Source organism: Crocodylus siamensis, chromosome 8, assembly GCF_052110815.1.
Source record: "Crocodylus siamensis isolate JL-2025a chromosome 8, ASM5211081v1, whole genome shotgun sequence".
Lineage (NCBI taxonomy): Eukaryota > Metazoa > Chordata > Crocodylia > Crocodylidae > Crocodylus > Crocodylus siamensis.
In genome coordinates, this window is record NC_143402.1 from 15,155,742 (window position 1) to 15,177,419 (window position 21,678).

The 21,678-nt window shown below is 45.7% G+C and overlaps 2 protein-coding genes across 3 annotated transcripts in view; one reads left to right on the top strand and one right to left on the bottom strand.

The window, feature by feature from the left end:
* Window positions 1-17,876, bottom strand: part of COL4A6 (collagen type IV alpha 6 chain) — a 186,241-nt gene extending 168,365 nt beyond the window's left edge. The window contains exons 1-2 of one of the 2 annotated variants that reach the window (XM_090060070.1): window positions 17,704-17,876; window positions 17,570-17,618 (exon numbers count right to left, since the gene is read on the bottom strand). In XM_090060070.1, coding sequence (XP_089916196.1) covers window positions 17,570-17,618; window positions 17,704-17,735 — 81 coding nt within the window. In that variant the 5' untranslated portion in view covers window positions 17,736-17,876. The remainder of the gene's footprint in view (window positions 1-17,569; window positions 17,619-17,703) is intronic. The other variant, XM_090060071.1, reaches the window with a different exon arrangement.
* A 280-nt stretch (window positions 17,877-18,156) lies between these two features.
* Window positions 18,157-21,678, top strand: part of COL4A5 (collagen type IV alpha 5 chain) — a 134,145-nt gene continuing 130,623 nt past the window's right edge. The window contains exon 1 of the mRNA XM_090060522.1: window positions 18,157-18,385. Within this exon, the coding sequence (XP_089916648.1) occupies window positions 18,296-18,385 (90 nt within the window). The 5' untranslated portion in view covers window positions 18,157-18,295. The remainder of the gene's footprint in view (window positions 18,386-21,678) is intronic.

Genomic DNA, 21,678 nt, shown 5'->3' on the forward strand with positions numbered 1-21,678 from the left:
TCTTGTGTTCAAATTATTTATTATTAATTATTTTCCTTTGATGAATAAAGCAATTTTTATTCCTACACTTTGTCCTGAGACTCCCTTTCAGAAGTAAACAAATTTCACAACCAAGAAAGGGGAGGTGTGGTGATAGATAGCTTCTCTAAACATGTTTATTATTTAAAAAAAAAAAAAAAAAAATTATTTGAAAGGATTCAGACCAAAAGGAGGAGAATAACAGGGTAGATTCCAAAGTGGGTAGATGAAAGGTGAGCAGGTACAGCACACACTGCAATTAAAACAGATTGTTGAAAGACGAGATGCATACTTGGCATCTTCCGAAAGCTATAAATACAGACATTTGGGAAGAAAAATAAGGAGAATCCTAATTCCACCAAAACACATTGAACAAGAGGGTTTGTTGTTTTGTTGGGTTTTTTTTAAATGAGCAGAGTGACATTTATAGGTCTGTTTCCTCATTGTCCGAGTACATATTTTCCTCTCATCAGTTCCCTTCCTAGAAAGGCTTACATTACCCTTGTGATCATGCCATAAATGCACCAATGCACTTGACAAACTTTTTTTTTTTGGCATTTGAATAGTTTCCTCCAAGTCTGATTTTCTACCAGACATTATAGAGCCTGATCTACTTCCTAGTCAAAAGTAGAAGAGAATTCTAATTCAAAGGTGATCTGTTTTCCTACTATGCCCCTTTCTCCAGCCCTTTTGCAGAAAGTGAAAAATATTTATGTGCAAGACTCAAGGAAAAGGAGAATCTAGGTCTTATTTCTCATATAAAACCTTGTTTAATAGTTTTGTTTTATAACTGGATTTTAGTCATCCAGTTGCCACTTCTAGACTAATGTTTAGGCTTTTACCTTTGCTGTATCAGTTGCACTAAGTTTTCCTTATTCAAGGATAAGATCTTTCTAAATATTAAATGACAGTAGTGAAGTACTTCAGCTACATCCTTTTTGAGACAGATTGGGCGATTCAGATTCCCAGGTAACAGGCACAGGCATGTTCTTTATGTAGCTAACAGCAAGATGTCAGAAGCAGCACTATAGCATTTGCTGCCAGGTTTCTCCTGGCAGCCTTCCTGTACCAAAAATGCTGAGGAGAGTTTAGAAAGGTGCTTAAGAGCATGTAAAAGCAGGGCTGGCAGCACAGAGCATAGCCAGTTTCTCTAATCAAGACACAGAGAACAGACTCATAAAGCCAAATTTCCATCACAGGTAAGTTGAAGTAAGGCAAGAGAATTTGGCCAGTAGTGGGTGTTGTCAGTATGAAGAAAACCAAGTGACAGGAGACTATGCAGACAGCATGCTCAAGTGTGGTCAGTTTAGGCGCATAATAAGTGAGATTAATCCAGATCCTGCAGAAACAGGAGAAGCAGTCAGTGGTGATACTGCATCTGTTCTGGATTTCAGCACGTGATACCTTTCAGTGCATAGAAGAGATGGGTCAGATGTACTGTATTGTCTCCTCCATCTAGGAAAACATTCAGAACATGTTTGTTCTCCAGGCAGAAGAAAGAACTGTGCAAAAAGATAAAAACATCTAAATTGTGAAGAGGAGGGTGAGCAGCACCTTTCTGGAATAGCACTATGCTGGTACATGGTTGGGACTCCATGGGAGGAGGTGCTACAAGAGCAGCTATTGTAAGAGTAATACTGGCAGGACCAAGGCTTTTGTCTGTCCTTAGGAGTGTGGATCTATGCCCAGCAATGGCAGCAGTTTCCAAGTGAGCCAGGCTGTTATGGGAGGGCAGGACATCAAGCAGAAGCATGAATAGCTTGCTTCTTTGGGAGGCATGCAGAAGTCCTGCATGGATACACATCCTGCTGCTTAAAAGATCTTTTTCTTCTCCAGAGATGTTCAAGGAGGTAATTCCGTCCCCATAGAGGGAAGCATGCAATGAAAATAGCACAGTTTCAGCCTCACCCTTCCCTTTGGATGGCTCTAATGCAGTGGTTCACAACCTTTTTAGACCACAGACAGGGAGCGACTGGCATACTGCAGACCCGCAGCTAATCTTTTTTCCAACCCTATAAACAGAGGGTTGGCTGCCAGTCCACAGTATGCTGATCACTTCTAGACTTCTTGTACGCTACCCAACCTTCCTGCAGACCGGCAGCCAACCCTTCATGGCCTGGGGGTTGGGAACCTCGGCTCTAATGTAGAAGATACTAGGAAGACATAATTTGGCCTTAGGTCTTCCCAAGAAATTTAAGAGCCAATATTGGTTTGCTGGGATGTTATTTTATATATATATATATATATATATATATATATATATATATATAATGAAAGAGGGAGTGAAACAACAAACCTGGGTTTAATTTTCCAAACTGCTGATGAAGGCATTCAAGACATTTCACAATATTCATGAAGCTTATCCCAGCATGAAAGACGCGTGCTCCCAGAGGCTGGGGTGTACGGTGACCACCCGCAGGTGGCAGCAGCGGTGTTGGTGGCATGGCGGCAGTGAGCTCTTGCAGGTGGCGTCAGCAGGGGGAGGAGGGAATGGCGAGCGCCGACTGGTGGTTGGTGACCACCCGCAGATACCGCTGGCAGTCAGGAGTGGCCAGTGGCGACCACCTGCAGATGCTTCCAGCAGTGTTGGCAGCAAGGGGCGACTGCCTGCAGACGTCACCAGCCACGTCTGCCGATCTCAGGGGGTGCACATGCACCCCATACATTTTGCCAATGCATCCCAGCATAACTTTGTTACTGGTTATATTGTGACTGTTAGTCCCTTAGGGCTAGAGAGATGTCATTTTCAACAGAGCACTAAATCCAGAAACACTTCAACTAGAGTACTTCAGGGATAGTTCACATGCATAGAAAAATCACAGTCTTAGCATCAATATTAATCTGTTTTCAGAATGCAGAACAATCTTGTTAGGTACAATGAGGGTAGCAACATTAAAGCTACTACTTCACTTTAATTCAGGATTCTGCAATCTGTGCTTACTGGACTAGGCCTTCTAAAATCAAAATCAGATCCTCAGCAGCTGGTACACTTGGATATTTATCACAGTTTCCAAAAACTAATCTTTTCCTGTCATTCTCTCTCCCTCATCACTTAGTTTAATCATAGAAATGGTGTGGAAGATGACAGCCTGCTATGTGACAATCCCAAACAGGAAAATCCACAGTTAATGTTATCGCAACAGTGACCAAACACCCAACAGCCTCATGATCAATGGAGAAACAACCATACTAATCAATCATAGAAACAGGTGCTATCAAGCTCCTATTATGATGATGATACTGATCATACAAGTTTCTAGGGCTAAGTACAGTCAAAAAGCCCACGGCTGAATTGATTCAGCCTTTGCAGGTTAGTCTAAGCTGCAAAGTTTGAATTAATTAGCAAATGAACAGACATTCACTTTTGATTCAGGAAATGCAGCCACATTCCTGCAGTGGCTCAAGCCCAAAGCCAGGGGGTGCCAGAGCATGGCTCTCTGGCATGTAGCCAGCATGGGTTGTGCATTCATTTCCTCTTCCTGCTGCCACTGAGATCTCAGGATCCGCAGTCCCCAATGACAGCAGCAGGACTCTGCAGAATTGCTCATCACTTCCTCTTCCTGCTTCCAGGTGCCTCTGGGATTTTTAGTCCAGTCACAGCCAGCCCTAAGCAAGTTGGGCAGGGCGGTGCAGCTCCATACTCGAGAGAGGGGAAATTTAAAGCCCCTCCCTGGCCCCAGACCCCAGCCAGGGTTTGTTGGGGGAGGGGAAGAGAGGCAGGGGGAAGCGAGACAGCCAGCCCTCACTGCTCCAGCTACAGAGCAGAGGGGTGGGGGCAGCCCTGCTCTCTGGAGCAGACAGCACAGCCCAGCCCAGGACTGCAAAATTCTGGGGACTGACTTAACTTGAACCAGGAAGGGGTCTGGGACAGAAGTTTTATAAACCAGTTTGACCTAAATCAGTTAAGTCTGATACTACATTCAACCAGAATGATCTTAAATCAGTTTCAGAATAGCTGAAACTGGTTTATGTGCACTGAACTTCTATTCTGCTACAGGTTTAAACTAGTTTTTGATCACTTAAACCAGTTTGTGTGCAACTCCTGTCCCTAGCCTATGCGTTTCTGGGTAGAAACTAGTTGGTTAACCTGTTATCTTTGAAGGGAAGCAACTGGAGAAAGTGTCAAGTATCATTTTTTTTTTTCATATTTTCCTCTATTTCCATGGCCAATGATAGGTTCCCTTTAGAAAGGGATTGACCATAACAAAGAAGCACAAGTAATACTGAAACACCTACCCGACTTCCTCTATTCTACTTTTCAAATTGAGACATTGATGCAGTAGAGGGGGAACCAAAACATGAGAGTCAGAAAACTGGGGAAGTAGTTTAACATCATTAAAATATACTTCACGCATACAGAGTACCCATCATCCACTGGTCTCAGAGCGTTTTGCAAACATTCATTAGTAATGATATATACATTCAAGAAAAGAGCAAAACAGAATTCACTATGACCTCATAATATGTTATCTTCCCAAAACAGAATGTCTTCTTCCAAGGGACATGCATTCATTTTTATTTTACTTTGGTCAGGAAATGAGGGAGGCATGACAACATTAGAAGGTGGCTGGTGGAACTGCACCCCTCTAAAAGGCCGGATTTCATTTTCCTTAATGCAAGACTTGATAAGGTCCTATGGGACGTTCTGCAGATATCCCCTCCTCCAAATAAATATCCCCATGAGAGTTAAAAGTCCTGTTTGGAGATACTCAACATGTAAACAAAACAAAAAACAAAAAAACAAAAAACTGACAACCAATTAGATCGTAATGCTCTGCAGTGGACCTTATAAGTAGCAAAAATGCTTACAGGAACAATATGAGTATTTGTGTGAATAAGGGCAGGAACTGTGTCTTGGGATAACATCCAAAAACTATAGCTAATAGGGAAGAGAGACGTTTCCTAAAGATCCAGGGTTTATCCTGTGAAACACCAAGGGTTCAGCAACAGCCAAAGTGTAGCAAGAGCCTGGGAATATGGGAAGAAGCCAGAGGGAAGCGTTTCCCACCCTCCTGTTCTGGGAAATTACCAGGTGTCCTGCTGTAACAGATCTCCATATGTATACAAAACACAAGTATTATATGATGCAACAGGGGGCCATTGAGGCCAGTCACAATGTCAGCCTGTCCACCTCTCTAGGGCAGTCTGCCCTGCCTCACCTGCTGTGTCTTAATGTAATGATACCAGATGTAACAATGCGGGAGGCTGCCCATTGTGTCCTGGTGTCTAGGGTGCTATACGCTGCTCCAAACCTCCCCTTTATTGTGTCCCATGCCTCACACATGGCATCCAAAAAAAAAAAATAAAAAAAAATCACTATCCACTATTATTCCCCAGCCCCATTGCTGGGCTGCATTCGCCCTCTGGCCTAAACTCAGCCTCGGGCATCTGGAGAATTACCTTGACCACATGCCCCCTCACTGGAGCTTGCATTATTGAACTATTGGGGCCAGCCTATGTGCAGTCCTTCAGGCCCCTCACTCAGACCCTACTCTATGGGCCCCTGCACACTCCTTCATGCCTGCCTATGCTGGTCCCTACTCTACACCACCATGTGCAACCCTTCAGGCCCCCCATGCAGGCCCTACTCCTCACACTACGCCCCCTCACTGGGGCCAAAATTCTGCCCCTCACCGGGACAATGGGGCCTTACAACCTGTGAACCTCAGGTGTCCGTAGACGCGTCTGGACCCCACTTCCAGCCTACAGCTCACTCAGGACTCTGGTGTCTGTCGACATGCCCTGCCTCAGGCGCCACTCAGTGGGCTTCGGTTCCACCCTAGGCCCCACTCAGTGGGTCTGGGCCCCTGTACTTTTCTGTCAGGGTGTGCTCCTCTACTTTTTCCCCTCCATGGGGTACCCGCAAGGCAGTGGCAACTGAGGCTTTCTGGCACCCCATACTCGCTCTTCACCAGGGAGGCACAGGTGTGGCATTCCCTGGAAGCAGCCCCACACCATCCAACACTAGCAAGGTGTAGTTTCAGGTCATGCCTCAGGACGAAGAACCTTCTCCAGCCCCATAGCTCCTACCCTGACCCTCCTGGTGTTCTGGAAGCAGCAGGTCCCGCTGGGAAATGTTATCCTTCTGGCTCCTGAAGCAACTGCTGCCTCTACTGCTTAGGGTATGCTCTTGTTATTTAGCAGCTAGGCCCTCCCCCAATCAGGCAGCTTCCCGCTGTTCATGCAACTCTCCCGATTGGCACTACAGTCACCTGCAGGCTGCTCTGCTGCCTGCTCAGGCCCTTAAAGTGACAGGCACCAAAGGTTCCCCGTCACATATGAAGCCATGAAAAACACGGGGAGTCAAGATGAAGACTTATTTCCAGTACTCAGAACCAAGGCCTTTACCACCTGAGCCGAGGAAGAACCTCTATAGTTGGGAGCAGCAGCAAGTCCTTCAACATTGCTGATACTCTTTGTTTACAGTGCACTCCCAAGATTGCCTTAAGTACCAATGCAAAAACAGTCCTTAAGCCAGTGATTTGCAACTCTGGGTTGTCATGACATCCCTCTTTATGGTGTTGCAATACAAACACCTGCACATGATTCATGAGATAAACCTAGAGACTTCAGATAGGAATCTAGTGTCAAAAGCATCTTGACATGTTGTGGTCTTTTCAACTTCTCTGCAACAGAAGAACTGCCCTGTTATTTTGTGGTCCTTTGTCACAAGAAGGGTCGTATTAGCTTGACAGAGTAACAGTTTCTAGGACCAGGACCATTTTACTATCATAATTTCTTGCTTATTATCTTGTGCATCCAGTATTAAAAAAATAGGCATTAGATGCCTGGAATGACCAGAATAGATGGCTGGACAACTCTCAACTATAAAGAGCTAAAATGATCAGTTTATAGCCCTCAGCTTGATTAAGTTTCCCATGCACAAAATTCTGACCCACACTGGAAAACACATCCTGTATGTAATAAAGTTTCAAATATGCTCCCAACTGGTGTTTTCAGGCAGAAACTGAAGGGCAAAATACCAAAGAAAACTCATACATTACAGCTTGCTTTCTTTTTTTAAACTGATAAGAATCCCTGAAGGATGCCCGTTTCCCTCACCCCTCCTTTCTGGAAAGAAAATATAATCTTTAGCTGTTCAGGCAGCTTTGTAAAAGCCCAATGCAACTCACAATCCTTTGCTTGGGCATAGCACCTTCCATTGGAGGATTTCAACATGTTTTCAAGATGCACATTGCTAAGCTTTGTGACATCCTGTAAAGGTAAAAATAAATGTATTCCTAATCCATATAGATGCATCAAAACAGGGGGCTGAACTAGATGACCTCCTGCAGTCCCTTCTAACCCTACTCTTCTGTGATTCTATAAAGGTCAGCTACAACCTACAAGGTCACTCTACTCAGGAATGGATAGGAAGCCAAGGCTGTACTGCCCTAAATAAGTCTAGATCAGGGCTGCTCAACCTCTGGCCTATTGCATCATCTAGCTTGCAGGGCTCCCTGTACACTGGATGCAGCACCTAACCCCAGTGCACAGGGCAGGCTGGGGGTGGCACCAGGCCCCATCCTAGCACTGGGATGGCATGTGAGCCTGATGTGAGCAGAGACAGAAAGGGAAAATGCCGGCCCCTTGGAGCCCAATTCCAGCATGCAAAGGTAGGAGGGGTCAGTGCCAGACTCCTAGGAGCCAAATCTCAGAGCTCTGCTGGTACCATCAGAAAAGTTGAACAAACTACAGCAGCTGGCAGAAGGCACAGGAGTGTCTACAGGCACCTTCTGCCAGCTCTCCACAGAAGCCTTAACTCCACCTGGCAAAGGTGGTTGAATTCTGACAGCAGAAAGAAGGGTTTTGCTGTTGCAGAGGAACTTTCAGTGCAAATGCCCTCAGAGTTTTGTAACTAGACTAAGGACTTGTCCATGTTCCAAACATTCTGGCAGCAGACCAGCCCCAGAGCACATCCTCACTTGTGCAGCTCCTGGCCATCCTCTTCAGCTCCACTGCAGCAGCTGCGCAGTGTCCTAGGGAGGTACCAGTTGTTAAGGGGGCTGCAGCACAGGTGTGTCTACATGCTCCTTCTGGTGGTTTTCCATGGTGGCAGAAGCCCTGCCTCTTCCAGAGTGGGTGCAGCTTTACCAATAAATGGAAGGAACTCTGTTACCACAGAGGAACTGTGAGTGGATACACTTCACAACTTTGCCAAAAGAATCCAAGTTTTGCCAGCAAAACTATGTAGCATGGATCAGGCCTGCACTTCAGTGGCTCTAAAACATTCTGTGCTTTCCCAGTGAGCTGCAGTACAAACTCACAAAAGTCATTTCAATTTTTACTATTTACACTAAAAGCTCTGGCCCCAGTTCAGCAAAGTACTTAAAACTTAGTAGGATTGGTGCCATGCCCGAAGTTAAACAGGTGCCTGCTTACCTACCTTGATAAATATGGCCCTTTGTAAAAACTAACGGGAATCAGACAAAATTTTCTTTTCAAGAACCTTGGAAAATCCATAAGCTTCAATGTTTGCCTCTTTTGCTACTATCTACTGGTGACAGACTGGAGAAGCAACAGATTTCTACCTAACCTCACAGCCATAAAGTTGCGTTTGTGCATAAAATAAAAGTGGCTATGACACCACACTAAAACCTTTTGGAGATTTCACCCTAGCTAGTGCTAGATACCCCCAGTTCTAGAGTTCATGGAATGCAAAGGTTAGCAATACAGCTGGCCTTGCTTAGGGAAATATGGAAAAAAAAGGTTCCTTGCACCACATGTTGTGGCTGCTCCATGCATGGATGTGAAAAGAGATGTACCCCAAATAGCTTCCACACTACATTACAGAGGCAGCCAGCTGAAGTCCTGTGGGTTGCTGTGTTTTGAAGAAATTCTTAATCTTCCATTATCCAAGTGCCAAATGAAATGCCACATTTTCAACACTTGGTTATCTTTAACATCCAGAAAATATTCTGCATATAAATGTCTCTTTGTTCTATACTAAAAAATGAATATGTTATACCAAGTAAAACTTCCATGAAATTCTGCACGTCTTGGCACTTAGTGGAGAATTAGCATCATATGAACGCTCTACTACTTATTACTTAATTTTAAATCATCTTTATTTGTATTTCTCAGGATGCTACTACTATATACACAAGGAAAACAAAACAGATCTCCCATGATGTGTACATTGGGACTACATGCACTATCTTCCAACATTATTAACGCAGCACCCAGCATTGCTCTATGGGTAGATGCACCTGTTTTAGGGTTCAGCGTGCGCAGAACATATCTGCCATGCTTCACTGAGGTCCTTTCTGGTGCAGCCTGGAGTCAGACTAGACATTCCCAGATTGCCTTTATCCAAGTCAAAATACAGCTGAAATGTTTACTGCAATCCTTAGCATAACCTCCTCCCAACCCCTGCCAAAACTCCGCCCCCAAAAAACTGTCCATCTCCAAACATCAACTTAACACAGAGGTGGACAAAAATACAACCTGAGGGCTGGATCTGGTTCACCAATTGATTGGATCCAGCCTGTGGTTAAGCACCGACAACTGACTGGATCCAGCCCATGGCTGACCCTGCAGCACTCCACATGGAGCCAAGCCCCACCTGCTGTCGCCCACACCCACGCTGCCCTGGCCCTGGACCGCACACACAGGTTTCTGTCCAGGCAGCTCCCAGTGTAGATCCCCCTCCTTGATCAACAGCTCCTCCTCCCACCCTTACTGTGCTGCTCTGGGCAGCAGGTAATGCTGGGATGACAGTGGCCATGGAGACTCACACTCAGTACCAGACACCCAGCTAAAGGGGGGAAAGGGGGAGAGTGTGGGAAAGCTGCAGCTAGGCAGCTCCTACTCCAGCACAAGGGGCTCTAGCCCCAGAGATCTAGGTCCACCTTGGCAGGAACTGAAGCCCCATGCACTGGAAAAGAAGCCACCCAGCTGCCGTTTCCCCGCAGCCTGGCTAGGTGCGTCATACCCAGTGCAAATCTCCGTGGCTGTCATTGCTTTCTAGCATTATTTGCTGCTCAGTGACATGTCAGGGGCAGGAGAAGGAGTAGCTACTGGGCAGGGAGCAGGGCACTACCTGGGGGACTACTATCACACCAGAAGCAGTCCCGCTGGGAAGCTATGCACGCTGGCAAGGGCTGGGACTGGGGCAGTGCAAGTAAGAGCATGGCACTGGCTGCCCCAGGTGGGGTTTGGCCCCATGCTGAGCACCAAAAGGGGCAGCTGCAGGCTGGACTCTTTCTGGCTATGATGTTTCGTATTTCACAGGGGAGTGGGGAGATGGAATGCTTTCCTGGGGAAGGAATTACTCTTGTGTCGAGGTGCTTTGGAGCTCTGCAAAAATGCAAGTTTAGCTCAAACAAAAGGCAGGAGCAAGGCATCAGTCTTCAGGTTTCCAGGTGGTAAATTTTACTTCCTTCTTGTAAAATTGTGAAGTTTTCATTTAAAATAAATGGCTAAATTCACTATCTTTCATGTTTCAGGGATACAGGTTGTAGAGTATTGGTCTATAGGCACAAAGGAATCAGAAGGAAATAATCTGAAGTTGCTTGGTGGCAAGCAGGATGTAGAAGTAAAAAAAAGACTGTTCTAACTTTTATCTGACCCTAATTTGCACAAAATGAACTATTCCAACCAGGAGATCTTACCACACCTTCAGCTCTCCTGTGAAATATAAGTTTTCATTTCCACCTAGGAGAAACTTTACAATCTTTGCATTCTCCTATGCCTGAAGAGGGGTGAGTGTGCCCAAAAGCTTGCAAATAAAGTTGGGGTATTTTGCAAATATCTAGTTGGTCTAATAAAAGATATTGATGTCATATATCTTGACTTCAAAAAAGCTTTTGATCTGGTATCCCATGATCACCTCTTGGCCAAACTGCCCAGTTGTGGCCTTGGCTCCACCACGATCTGCTGGCTGGGAAATTGGCTCCGTGGTCGGACCCAGAGGGTTGTGATTGATGGCAGTCTCATCATGGTGCCCTGTGACCAGTGGGGTCCCTCAAGGCTCTGTCCTGGGACCCATACTGTTCAACTTCTTCATTAATGATGTGGACATTGGAGTCAGGAGTGGACTGGCCAAGTTCGCCGATGACACCAAACTTTGGGGCAAAGCATCCACGCCAGAGGACAGGCGGGTGATCCAGGCTGACCTGGACAAGCTCAGCAAATGGGCAGACAAGAACCTCATGGTGTTTAACACCGATAAATGCAAGGTTTTCCAGCTTGGGAGGAAAAACCTGCAGCACCCTTATAGGCTCGGCAGTGCTACGTTGGTTAGCACTACAGAAGAAAGAGACTTGGGGGTCATCATTGACCACAAGATGAACATGAGCCTGCAATGCGATGCTGCGGCTAGTAAAGTGACCAAAATGCTGGCGTGCATCCATAGATGCTTCTCGAGCAAATCCCGGGACGTCATTCTCCCCTTGTACTCGGCCTTGGTGAGGCCGCAGCTGAAGTACTGCGTCCAGTTTTGGGCTCCACAATTCAAAAAGGATGTGGAGAAGCTTGAGAGAGTCCAGAGGAGAGCCACGCGCATGATCAGAGGTCAGGAAAACAGATCTTATGATGACATGCTGAGAGCCATGGGACTCTTTAGCCTGGAAAAGCGCAGGCTCAGGGGTGATCTGATGGCCACCTATAAGTTTATCAGGGGTGACCACCAGGATCTGGGGGAACATCTGTTCACCAGAGCGCCCCAAGGGATGACGAGGTTGAACGGTCACAAACTCCTGCAAGACCGTTTCAGGCTGGACATAAGGAAGAATTTCTTTACTGTCCGAGCCCCCAAGGTCTGGAACAGTCTGCCAGCGGAGGTGGTTCAAGCGCCTACATTGAACACCTTCAAGAGTAAATTGGATGCTTATCTTGCTGGGATCCTATGACCCCAGCTGACTTCCTGCCCCTTGGGCAGGGGGCTGGACTCGATGATCTCCCGAGGTCCCTTCCAGCCCTGATGTCTATGAAATCTGTGAAATCACCTCTGCCACGGGTTCAAATTCCTTTTGCCTGTAGACCAATACAGCTACAATTTAACACACTGTCCACTTGCTTAAATCTGCTCAATAAAGATTCTCAAGGACTTTTAGGACTGAAAGAAAGCAGTACTTACGCAGCTCTGTGGCAAACATTCTAGCTTCCTCAGAAAGTAATAGGGATGATTCTCTTAAGATACAGTTTATGCCTTACCTAGTAAATTGTCTAACAAGGGTATAATAAATGGGAAGCATAGGCAACTTTTCAATAAAAATAAACACCAGAAAATAAGACATGTTCCACCTTCCCATATCAGCAAAGCTAACCGATTCAGCCATGGTGTCAGTCTATACTTTACATGAGGCAGAAACACGGAGGCTCCGGATCTCCTAGTTAAGTAGCAAGAGTGATTGCAGTGACCTAGACATACATTGCTTTACTCAGTTTCTTGAGCCAATATCATTCCTAAATACAGAGGCATAATGACAAACAGGTGCCTAGGGCAGCTGCCACACAGAGGGGCAGTGGCAATGGCAGTGGCAACTTCTGATTGCTGCTGATGTGACTGGGCAGGTGTGGAAGTAGTGTTTTTTTCCTACTCCCAGCCCCCAAAATCAGCCCTCTGCCTTTCCCCCACCTCCTGGCAGCTTCCCTGGTCACCCTGCCCTAGTTACTGCCTAGAGAAGAGCATTTAAACATAGCAATCATCCTTCAATAGACCCTTTTATTCTCATTCAAGCAATGGACAGAGAAATTGATCAAAATCAGATCCGATTAAAATAGTGACAAGTAACCAATACACAAACAAAATCTCCAAGGTATGTCTTCAAGGCCAAGATGGAAATTAATTGTCAATGGCTGAAAACATTAAGACTTTCAATCTTGGCATTTACAGAAACAACTACAGGAGTGTACCACACAGCTTCCATTGAAGATAATGGGAGATATACAGATAATTCACCATCTGGCTTTTAAGGAAAAAAAATGCACTCCAAACCTCGAAAGATGCATATCCATGATAAGTCCACACTGAAAACCCATGTTACCATGTGGTATAACATCATGCCTTAGTTAAGATAGCCTTTGCTTTGTGAATGAAGCATGTGAATAAAATGCTGAATAACAAGATGGTAACAAGGAATAACTCAAAACTTAACAACACTGTACAAGCCATCTCTATTTTTAGTACACCTGACCATCCCATACCACCTTCAGTTAGGCTACGTACATGCAGAAGACAAGATAATTTGGCTCCACAAATTTTAAGAGGCTGCCATCAGCTCAAAAATGAGATTTATGCCTGAAATAATTTACCCACTATTATTACACAAAGCACCTAAGTTTAAAATATGCTGAGGAAGAAGGGGAAAATGTATTTGCTGTTTTTCCAGGTTACTTACTTTGTGCATTTCACCTCCCTCACATCTAGTCAGATACTTCTACTTGGATGGATGGGGTAGCATTTAAAACCCATTTTTGCGGGGACAGAATGACTTTGCAATATCAGTGAGAAATAAGTCCCTGAGCTAAATTCATCTTCACTCAAACTAATGGCCTTATGATCCCACAAGACTTGTTTAGAAAGACTGGTGAAGATTCATTGTTAACAACTTGGTATGAGATTCTTGAATGATGCTTGAGAAAAAGAAGGAAATATATAGGAAGAAGGAAGTGTGCATAAGAACGGAAAATATGAAATAAGGACCTGGTTTTTTTTAATGAATCCCATTTTAACAGTCAAGGATCCAAAGTATGCAATTTTTTGCCAGGCATGTTGTATCACATGGATGTACAGTATACATATACTAGTTAGCTATAGGAACAGCTATTAAAGCCATTAAATTACCACTAGCTTGCAAATTTCATCTAGTTTTAAGACACTATGATTCTTCACTGCACTCTATTTTACATTTTGTAACAAGAGAATTATTGAAAAAAATATTATACAGATCCTACTTTTCCCAAACAAAATTATGTTTTTCACTAATATTTGTTCAGTCATTCAGGTTTCATTTTAAGAGCCTATTTTACGTAAAATTCTAGAAGATACTTTAGGAATTAGAAGTGTACCGATATATCAGTGACATATCGGATCGGCACTGATAAAAAGGAAAGTTAATGGTTTTTTTTGACCAGTGTAGCTGATAAATGTCACAGATAAATGCTGCATGCACGTGCTTAGCCATAGCGTGGATGTGGCCAGGAATGCAACCCAGCAGCTTGGAGAACAGCATCCGGCTGGTAAGTCTGTTATGGGGGAAGAGGCCAGGGGAGGGAAGAGGTGGGGGAGGGGCACACAGTGAGGGAGGGAGTGGGACTGGGACAGGAGCTGCCTATCTAGGGTGGGGAATGTGACCCTAGCAGCAGGACAGAGCTGCAGGAAGAGGGAAGCTTGTCTGGGGAGCATGAAAGGTGAGGAGTCAGGGCAGCTCCCCGCCACTGCGCTCCCCACCGCTCAAGGTCCCCACTATGAGGGAGAGAGTGGGGTAGGGGCAGGCGCTGCTCAGCCAGGATAGTGAATCCTCCAGGGAGCGGAGCAGAGCTGCAGGTGGCTCTTCCGGGGCATGTGGGAGGTAAGGAGGGAGGGCCACCCCTTGCTGCTGTGTGCACCCCTGGGGAAGGTAGAGGGAAGTCATGTGACCCTGGAATTTGGACATGGGGCAACAGCAGGCTGTCTGCTGCAGTTTCGGAGCCAGAGGCTACACTAGTCTCTTCCTGGTGCAGGAGCTGGGCCACGGCTGTATTAGAAGGGGTAGCTGCAGGGAGTTTTGGAGGTGCCTATAGCCCATCCCACAGCCACCCTTCACAGTGCCACCAGCCCAGCTCTGGGAAGACACTGGCACAGCCCATGGCCCCGAGCCTGCAGCAGGCAGCCTGCCCTCACCCTGTGGACAAATCCAAGGGGACACGTGACCCCCCATGCCTCCCCTGGTAGTGTATACAGCAGCAGGGGGCAGCCCCACATCCTTACCTCCTGCACCCCACTGGACAAGCCACCCACAGCTCCACTCCACTCCTGGGGTTGCATTCACTACTCTGGCTGGGCAACCCTGCCCCATTCCCTCCCTCACAGTGGGGGCCTCAACCTACAAACCCCATGCCCCTTCCCCCCTCAGACTAAATGGCAGGACGCTGCTCTCCAAGCTGCAAGGCTGCATTCCCATGAATTGGCTACTGGATTGGTATCAGCTGATATGCCTGGTTAATAAATCGGTATCAGCCAAGAAAATCTTTATTGGGGCACCCCTATGAGGAATATTTTGTATCTTGCATCTAAAACTGATTTACTTAATACTACTGAAATGTTACTGTGATTGAAGGAGTTCAAACAAACAAACCTGTATACATTTAATAGGCTTTTGTTTATGGATAGTCCACTAATGGCTCATATGAATAAAGTTACTGAACTACGAAAGTTCTTGCAGGACCACTCCTTACTGAATGTTACATAAGTGTTATCATCTGGAAAATGGATACAAAAACAAGAGATAAAATATATATGTATTATTACTGTAAAAACAAAACACTGACAGAGGAATTCATGAAATTCATTGTTATGGGTTTTTTTAAAATTGACTAAAGTCAAGCTAACAATTTTGTTTAAAATCTGTCACAAAGGATCAGTTACAAGAAGGCAGTAAAGTTTCCTTAGGTAAATCTGATATCTTTTATTAGACCAACTGAAATAGTTGGAAACACTCTTCTTTGCCAGATGTATCCTCAACCTGATGGTGTTTGTACCTGCAAGCCTGCAATGAAGAATTTTTCCAAACATTTTAGTTGATCTAATAAAAATTAAATCAGATTAACCCAAAGAATCTGACCTGCCTATGTTCTTAGACTAGTGCTTTCCAACCGGTATGCCATCAGAAATGAACAGGTGTGCTGAGGAATTTTGCCATGGCAATGAGTTGCAGCAGACACGAGGACGAGGAATGTCTTAACACGCGTGCCACGGAAAAAATTTTTATTAAATGTAAGCGTGCCTTGGGCTGGGAAACACTGCCTTAGACCAACATGGCCACAGCTTATACCCCTCAGTCATGAAAAAACACATTTTTGTTGGTTCAACAGTTCTAGCTTTCTAACCGGCATGAAATAGATTTTTTCCCCCCCCTTTGGTTTACATCATATACATTGGTATACTGGGGAGTACTGGCCAATGTAAATAGAATTATTCCTGGCTTATAGCGATGTAACAGAATTTAGCTGATGGACTTCAATTCTTCTCCCTGTCTCTCAGTGTTTGGAATCCAATCAGGTGATCTTCCAAGGCAAATGCATAAGGACAGTTTGGGTTTTTTTGTTTTTTTAATTTAAAAACAAACAAACAAACACACACAAATTCCACTACATGTAGCATTAAATAAAAGTTTTGCAAAACTGTAAAAGGAAAAATATATATGACAGATTTTGCACCACCTTTTAATTTGTGTAATCATCCAAAGCAGCTCAAAGTGATGGAAAGTGATGCCAGATGAGAATAGTAGCCTTTTGCACAGGTGAAAGCAGTTATAGAAGATTCAAGACAATTTAAAAGTTAAGTCTTTTGCATTTACCAACTGAGTTGTACAAATTTGGAATAACCTGTTTGGTAAGTGTTGAAAACATCATTTACAGAGACCAAGATGCAGAAAGCTCTACATACCTTAAGGATATTGTTGTCTAAACACCAGGGAAACAGAAACCACAAGGCAAAATTTTGCTTTCTTGACAAACTGTATCTAGCAGAGCAATTCACACTTCAAACCTTTTTCTTCAAGATCTGTACCAGAAGGTGACCTATTAAATAACAATATTTTGAAGTACACATGTCCCAGCTGTTCCCATGAATACACTGCAACACGTTCCATAAATTAAACTAAAAGGAATGAGTTTGTAAGACTTGTGTAACGTTACACAGCATGGCCATACACACAGACATTATTCTGAACAACTCTTGGTACATGAATCCAGTACTCGGTTTTCCTCCTAGTTTATACTTTGGAGCAGCTAAGTGGACTAATGATTTTGTTATCACAGCTACCTTACCCAGAAAGTTTCAGGCAAAGTAAATAAATAAATAAATAAATAAAGGGGTCACATTTAGGAGTACATAAAAACTGGCACATTTGCTTGCTAGTTTCAGCCCAACTTCTTCCACTGGTTTATGAGCAGGTGGGGAAATTGAGCAGACTTCTGTCATTCATCAATGAAGGGTTCGATCCAGTAATTTGGGAACAAAAACCTTATTTCATGGCCACAAATTTTCATCAACCATGCAAAGGGCCCGATCCCTTACCCCCGCAGGTGGCTGGGACAGTATGTGTTTGGGTGGCTGTCTCCAATGGTGCTACTCGTGTGAACAAGAACGGAGAAGATCAGCCTGTAACTTGGGGGGAGGCAAGGCAGAGGCTGAATGCAGGGGCCCTGAGCAACCCCCCTAGGGGCTCCCAGGGACGAGAGGCCTGGGCGGGCACGGAAGAGCCTGAGGAAGCGGCGACGGGACGGAGAAGAGGCGCAGAGGAGCTGCCAGGAGGTGCGAGGGGCTCTGGCAGGAGCCGGCGCCTCACGAGTGCAAACCCGCCGCCCGCCCTGCCTTGCCCTGCCCTGCCCTGGGGGCACTTACCGCGGCCACCAGCTCCGCGGCGAGCCCGAGAGCGAGCAGGAGCACGGACCTGCAGGGGGGAAGCAGAGAGAAGCGGGATTAGGTCGGCGGCGCGGCGCACCCCGAGCCCGGGCAGAGCGGCGGGCGGCACTCACCGGGCGTGCATGCTGCTGCTGCCGCCACTCATTGAGGGACCGGAGGGGAGGGAACAGGGCACCAAGACGCGGCTGCACCGGCAGGGAGGGGGCGAGAAGAGACTCAGGCAAAGGAAGGGGCGGGCGCGGCTCCATCAATCACCGCGCGCACGGGCAGGGACGCGGACACACCCCCTCCCCCTCCCGCCCGCCCACTGGGGGGCGCCTCCCCCGGCAGCCCCGAGGAGAGTCGAAGCACCGCCATGCCTCTGCGCTGAGAAAAATAGTCCCCCCGCAAAGACTGAGGGGCGCTGTGCACCCGGGGTATTTGAAATAAATAAACAAATAAATAAAAAAGCGTAGGGGATAAAGCGCTGTTTGAGGGCGTCTCTCGTCGTGGTGTTTCCCCGCCCCCTCCCCACACACACACTTTGCAGGCTCCAGGGGCGGAGGGATTCGCCATGCCGGGAAGTAGTCCCGGGAGAACTTGAGTTGGGAAAAGTTTGCGAGCCTCGCAGACGGTGACGGTGCTCCCGCCCGAGTGGCCCGGCCCAACCCTACCCCTGTCCCGGCCTCTGTCCCGTCCCGTCCGTGCCATGCTGAGGAGGGGAGAATGAGGCTGGCTGCACGGAGCCCCGGGGCCAGCCTGGCAGCCGGCTGTCTGCTGCTGCTGGGGCTGTGCGGGCGGGCTGCGGACGCCGCGGTGAGTGCGAGTCCCGGGCCGGGCCGGGCCGGGCTGGGGGGGGGGGGGGGCGGGAGTGGGGCTCGCTGTCTCGGCTCTGGACACAGGAGGGGAAGGAGCTCGGATGTCTTCCCGGCCGGCCTCACCTGTGCCGGGCGGCAAGTCCTCGGCTGGAGATGGGCTGGGGGGAGCTTCTCCTGGGCCTTCAGGCTGAGGGGAGGCAGGTGCTAACTAGCACTGGGGATCCCGAGCACCCCTGGGGGGCTATGTAATGGCGGGTTGAATTTCCATGCTGATAACTGGCTAACGAATCAAATGTGTGGTAAATCTGCTGGTAGACCTGGAGGGGGGATGTGATAAGGAAAAGTTCAGGAGCTTCTGCTCCAGGGATCTTCCCCCCCCGCCCCCCCCCCTTGCAGCCTAACTTGTAGCTCCCTTGTTTCTGGAGAAGGATGTAGCTTGAAAGTTTCATTCCACCATGCCAGATCTCCTGCTCCAAGCCTTAAATACTTAAACTGGTGCATTTTCTTTCCTTTCTATGACATGGGTGAGGGTGCGTTATTGTGGATGATGTGCTCTGACTGAAATCGGAGCGGTTTCTCCTGTTCTCTTCATTACAGGCGTGCTTTCTCCCTGTTCCACCCCACCCCACCCCATCCCTGAAACATTAGAGCCAGCAGAATCTGTATCTGTTGGTTTTTTTTGTGTGAAGTATCTTCCTTTACAATAAAACTTTTGGCCATAGCATCCGTGTCCCACGGGGATAAAAGAGCCAACTTGCCCCCTCTCGCTAGTGGTATGTACTCTAAATGAGGATCATCATCTTCAGTCATCATAAAGAATAGGCTTTATATTGTGACCATGGCCTAACACATACCATCTCTCCTGATGGTATTGCTTTGGGAATGTTTTTTTACAAATTAAATTCAGGAGAGTTGATTGAAGCCTACTCTAGTGTTTTGATCAAACTTGTATCTGCAACTGTTGTTCTAACCACTTTGTAATCCACTTACTAAAAAAATAGTGCTTTGATCCACTGTCATACTGGAATAACTGTATGTATAGCAATGTACACCAAGCAGGCTATGTATATCAGAGTTATGTTGGTGCATCCATTGGGATATAAGGTAGACCAGATGTCTTGTCCAAAATTTTCACCAAAGCCTTAAAATTAAGTAAGAATGAATTATACCAACGCATTTTGATGATTCCTATTATAAGAACACCTAATTGCTAGATTTACACAACAATTTTCACTTGTGTATGTAATATTTGATGAATGTGCCTCTTCATTTATTGTTTTTAAAACTTGCATATGCAGGTAGCATATGTTGCATTACACAGTGGCTATATTATTAATGTTTTGATTCTTTTGAAAGAGTACAGTTCAGCTACATCAAAATACAGACAGGTGGAGCTGGAAACACCATAAATGACTTCAGCATACCAAAGCCTCCAACCCATGTAGAGTTTTTGCAGCTTTTAAAGTAAAGATGCATTGAGAAACAGAGAGGGCTGGCCCCTGGCTTCCTTCATGCATGGCACATGGTTAAAAAGTGCAGTTTAATTTCTTTATGCACGCTCTTGTAGTGACTGATCGCTGATGCAGAGTGAGGCATATAGCTGTTGGAGAACAATAGAAAAGTGGCTGGTAGAGATGACAGTTCTGTCAACCTCACTGTAGTGGTAGGATGAGATGATGCTTAAACTAGAATATAAATGGGATGTTGTCAAGATTCTGCCAAAAAAGGGTGAGCACATTCGTACACAGTGAACTACGTTCCTGAGTAAACTATTACAGCTATACAAATTATAACTCATTTTTCCCACTGACATAATCCTACTGCACTTCTGCAATTGGGATTGTATGTATGTTGCATCACATAAAATGTCACATTAGAAAAGAAGTTCTAATGTGTGACTTGCAAAATTGGCATGGCCTTTTTAGTTTAGGAATGTAGGTTGCTGCTGATACAGATAAAGCCATTGAACTAGACTTGTGACCATTGGGGAATAAGTGAAATTCCACTGAAGTTAATGGGGCTGCATGTGTTTGTCTGGCAAGAATCTGCATCTTGGCAATTACTGGGGAAAAAAAATTAAATTAAAAATACAGAGACAGATTGTGTCAACCACAAAATGAAGACCAATGACAACTGAAGTTGGAACTTACTGTATTGTATAACTCCATTTTTAGGACACTTACATGTGAGGACCCTACTCCAACATGCTGGAAATCCAGTGCCTCGATTAATCAAGTCTGCTGGAGCACATAAATTGATGTACTCTGGCAGCCTTGTGTGTCACGTGTATCAGCAGCGCAGCATGCCTCTGCGCTGAGAAAATGGCGGCAGTGCGCTTTGATTTAAAACATGTTCAATGTGCTTTAGCTGAAAGCGCACCACCACCATTTTCTCAGTGCAGAGGCACACTGCACCACTGATGCACATACTCCTAATGTGGTGCTGGGCACTTTTAATTAGCACAGCTTGCTAATTAAAGTGCCCAGCGTCGCGTCAGGATGACATGTAGAAATGCCCTTAGGTTTGTATATTAGGCTTTGAGGTATCAATAAATGAAATTAGTGCTGCAAATCTAAATGGAAAAGTGGAAAAACACTTTGAATTAATGCCTTTGTGACAGGTGGATTTGATTTAAATCACTGGTCAGGAAGCCTTGATTTAATTGGGGTGAGGGGGTGTTATAGGATGCAACCATGTTGGCCTAAGGTCATAGGCAGACAAGATTCTTTGAGTAAATCTGGTATCTTTTTATTAAGCCAACTCAAAAACTTGGAAAAATTCTTCTTAGCAAGCTTTTGGGCACAAATATCCTTCATCAGACTGAGAAAATGTCTGTGGATGGTCTGTGCTCTTCCTGGGTGGAGTGGTAAAGCAGCCATTTAGTCATTGTTTTCTACAGAAAGTGCATTCTTGTTGTTTGATATCCTTTATTCATTTAATTTCTTGGAATTTTGCACTTTTAGAGAAAGGTAAGGGCTTGACTGTGTGTACACAAACTTGCAGAGAGACGATAGCTTTCATGAGTGGATAATCAGGTCTATTATCTCTCATCTCCATATACTGCTGGTAACAAGGATGTTATCTTCGGGAGACTACAAACTTTCCCTACAGCTGAAGAAGGGCCAGAAAGCTTGCAAAAAACAATTTTTCCAACTACTTAGTCGGTCTAATAAAAGATATCACAACTACTGAAAGAAACTTGTCTGCCTATGATCTCTGGAGACACAAGACCACAGTTTGAAAACTGAAAGTGAGCATCGCAGAGATGCTTAATGGGATATAGACTGAGCA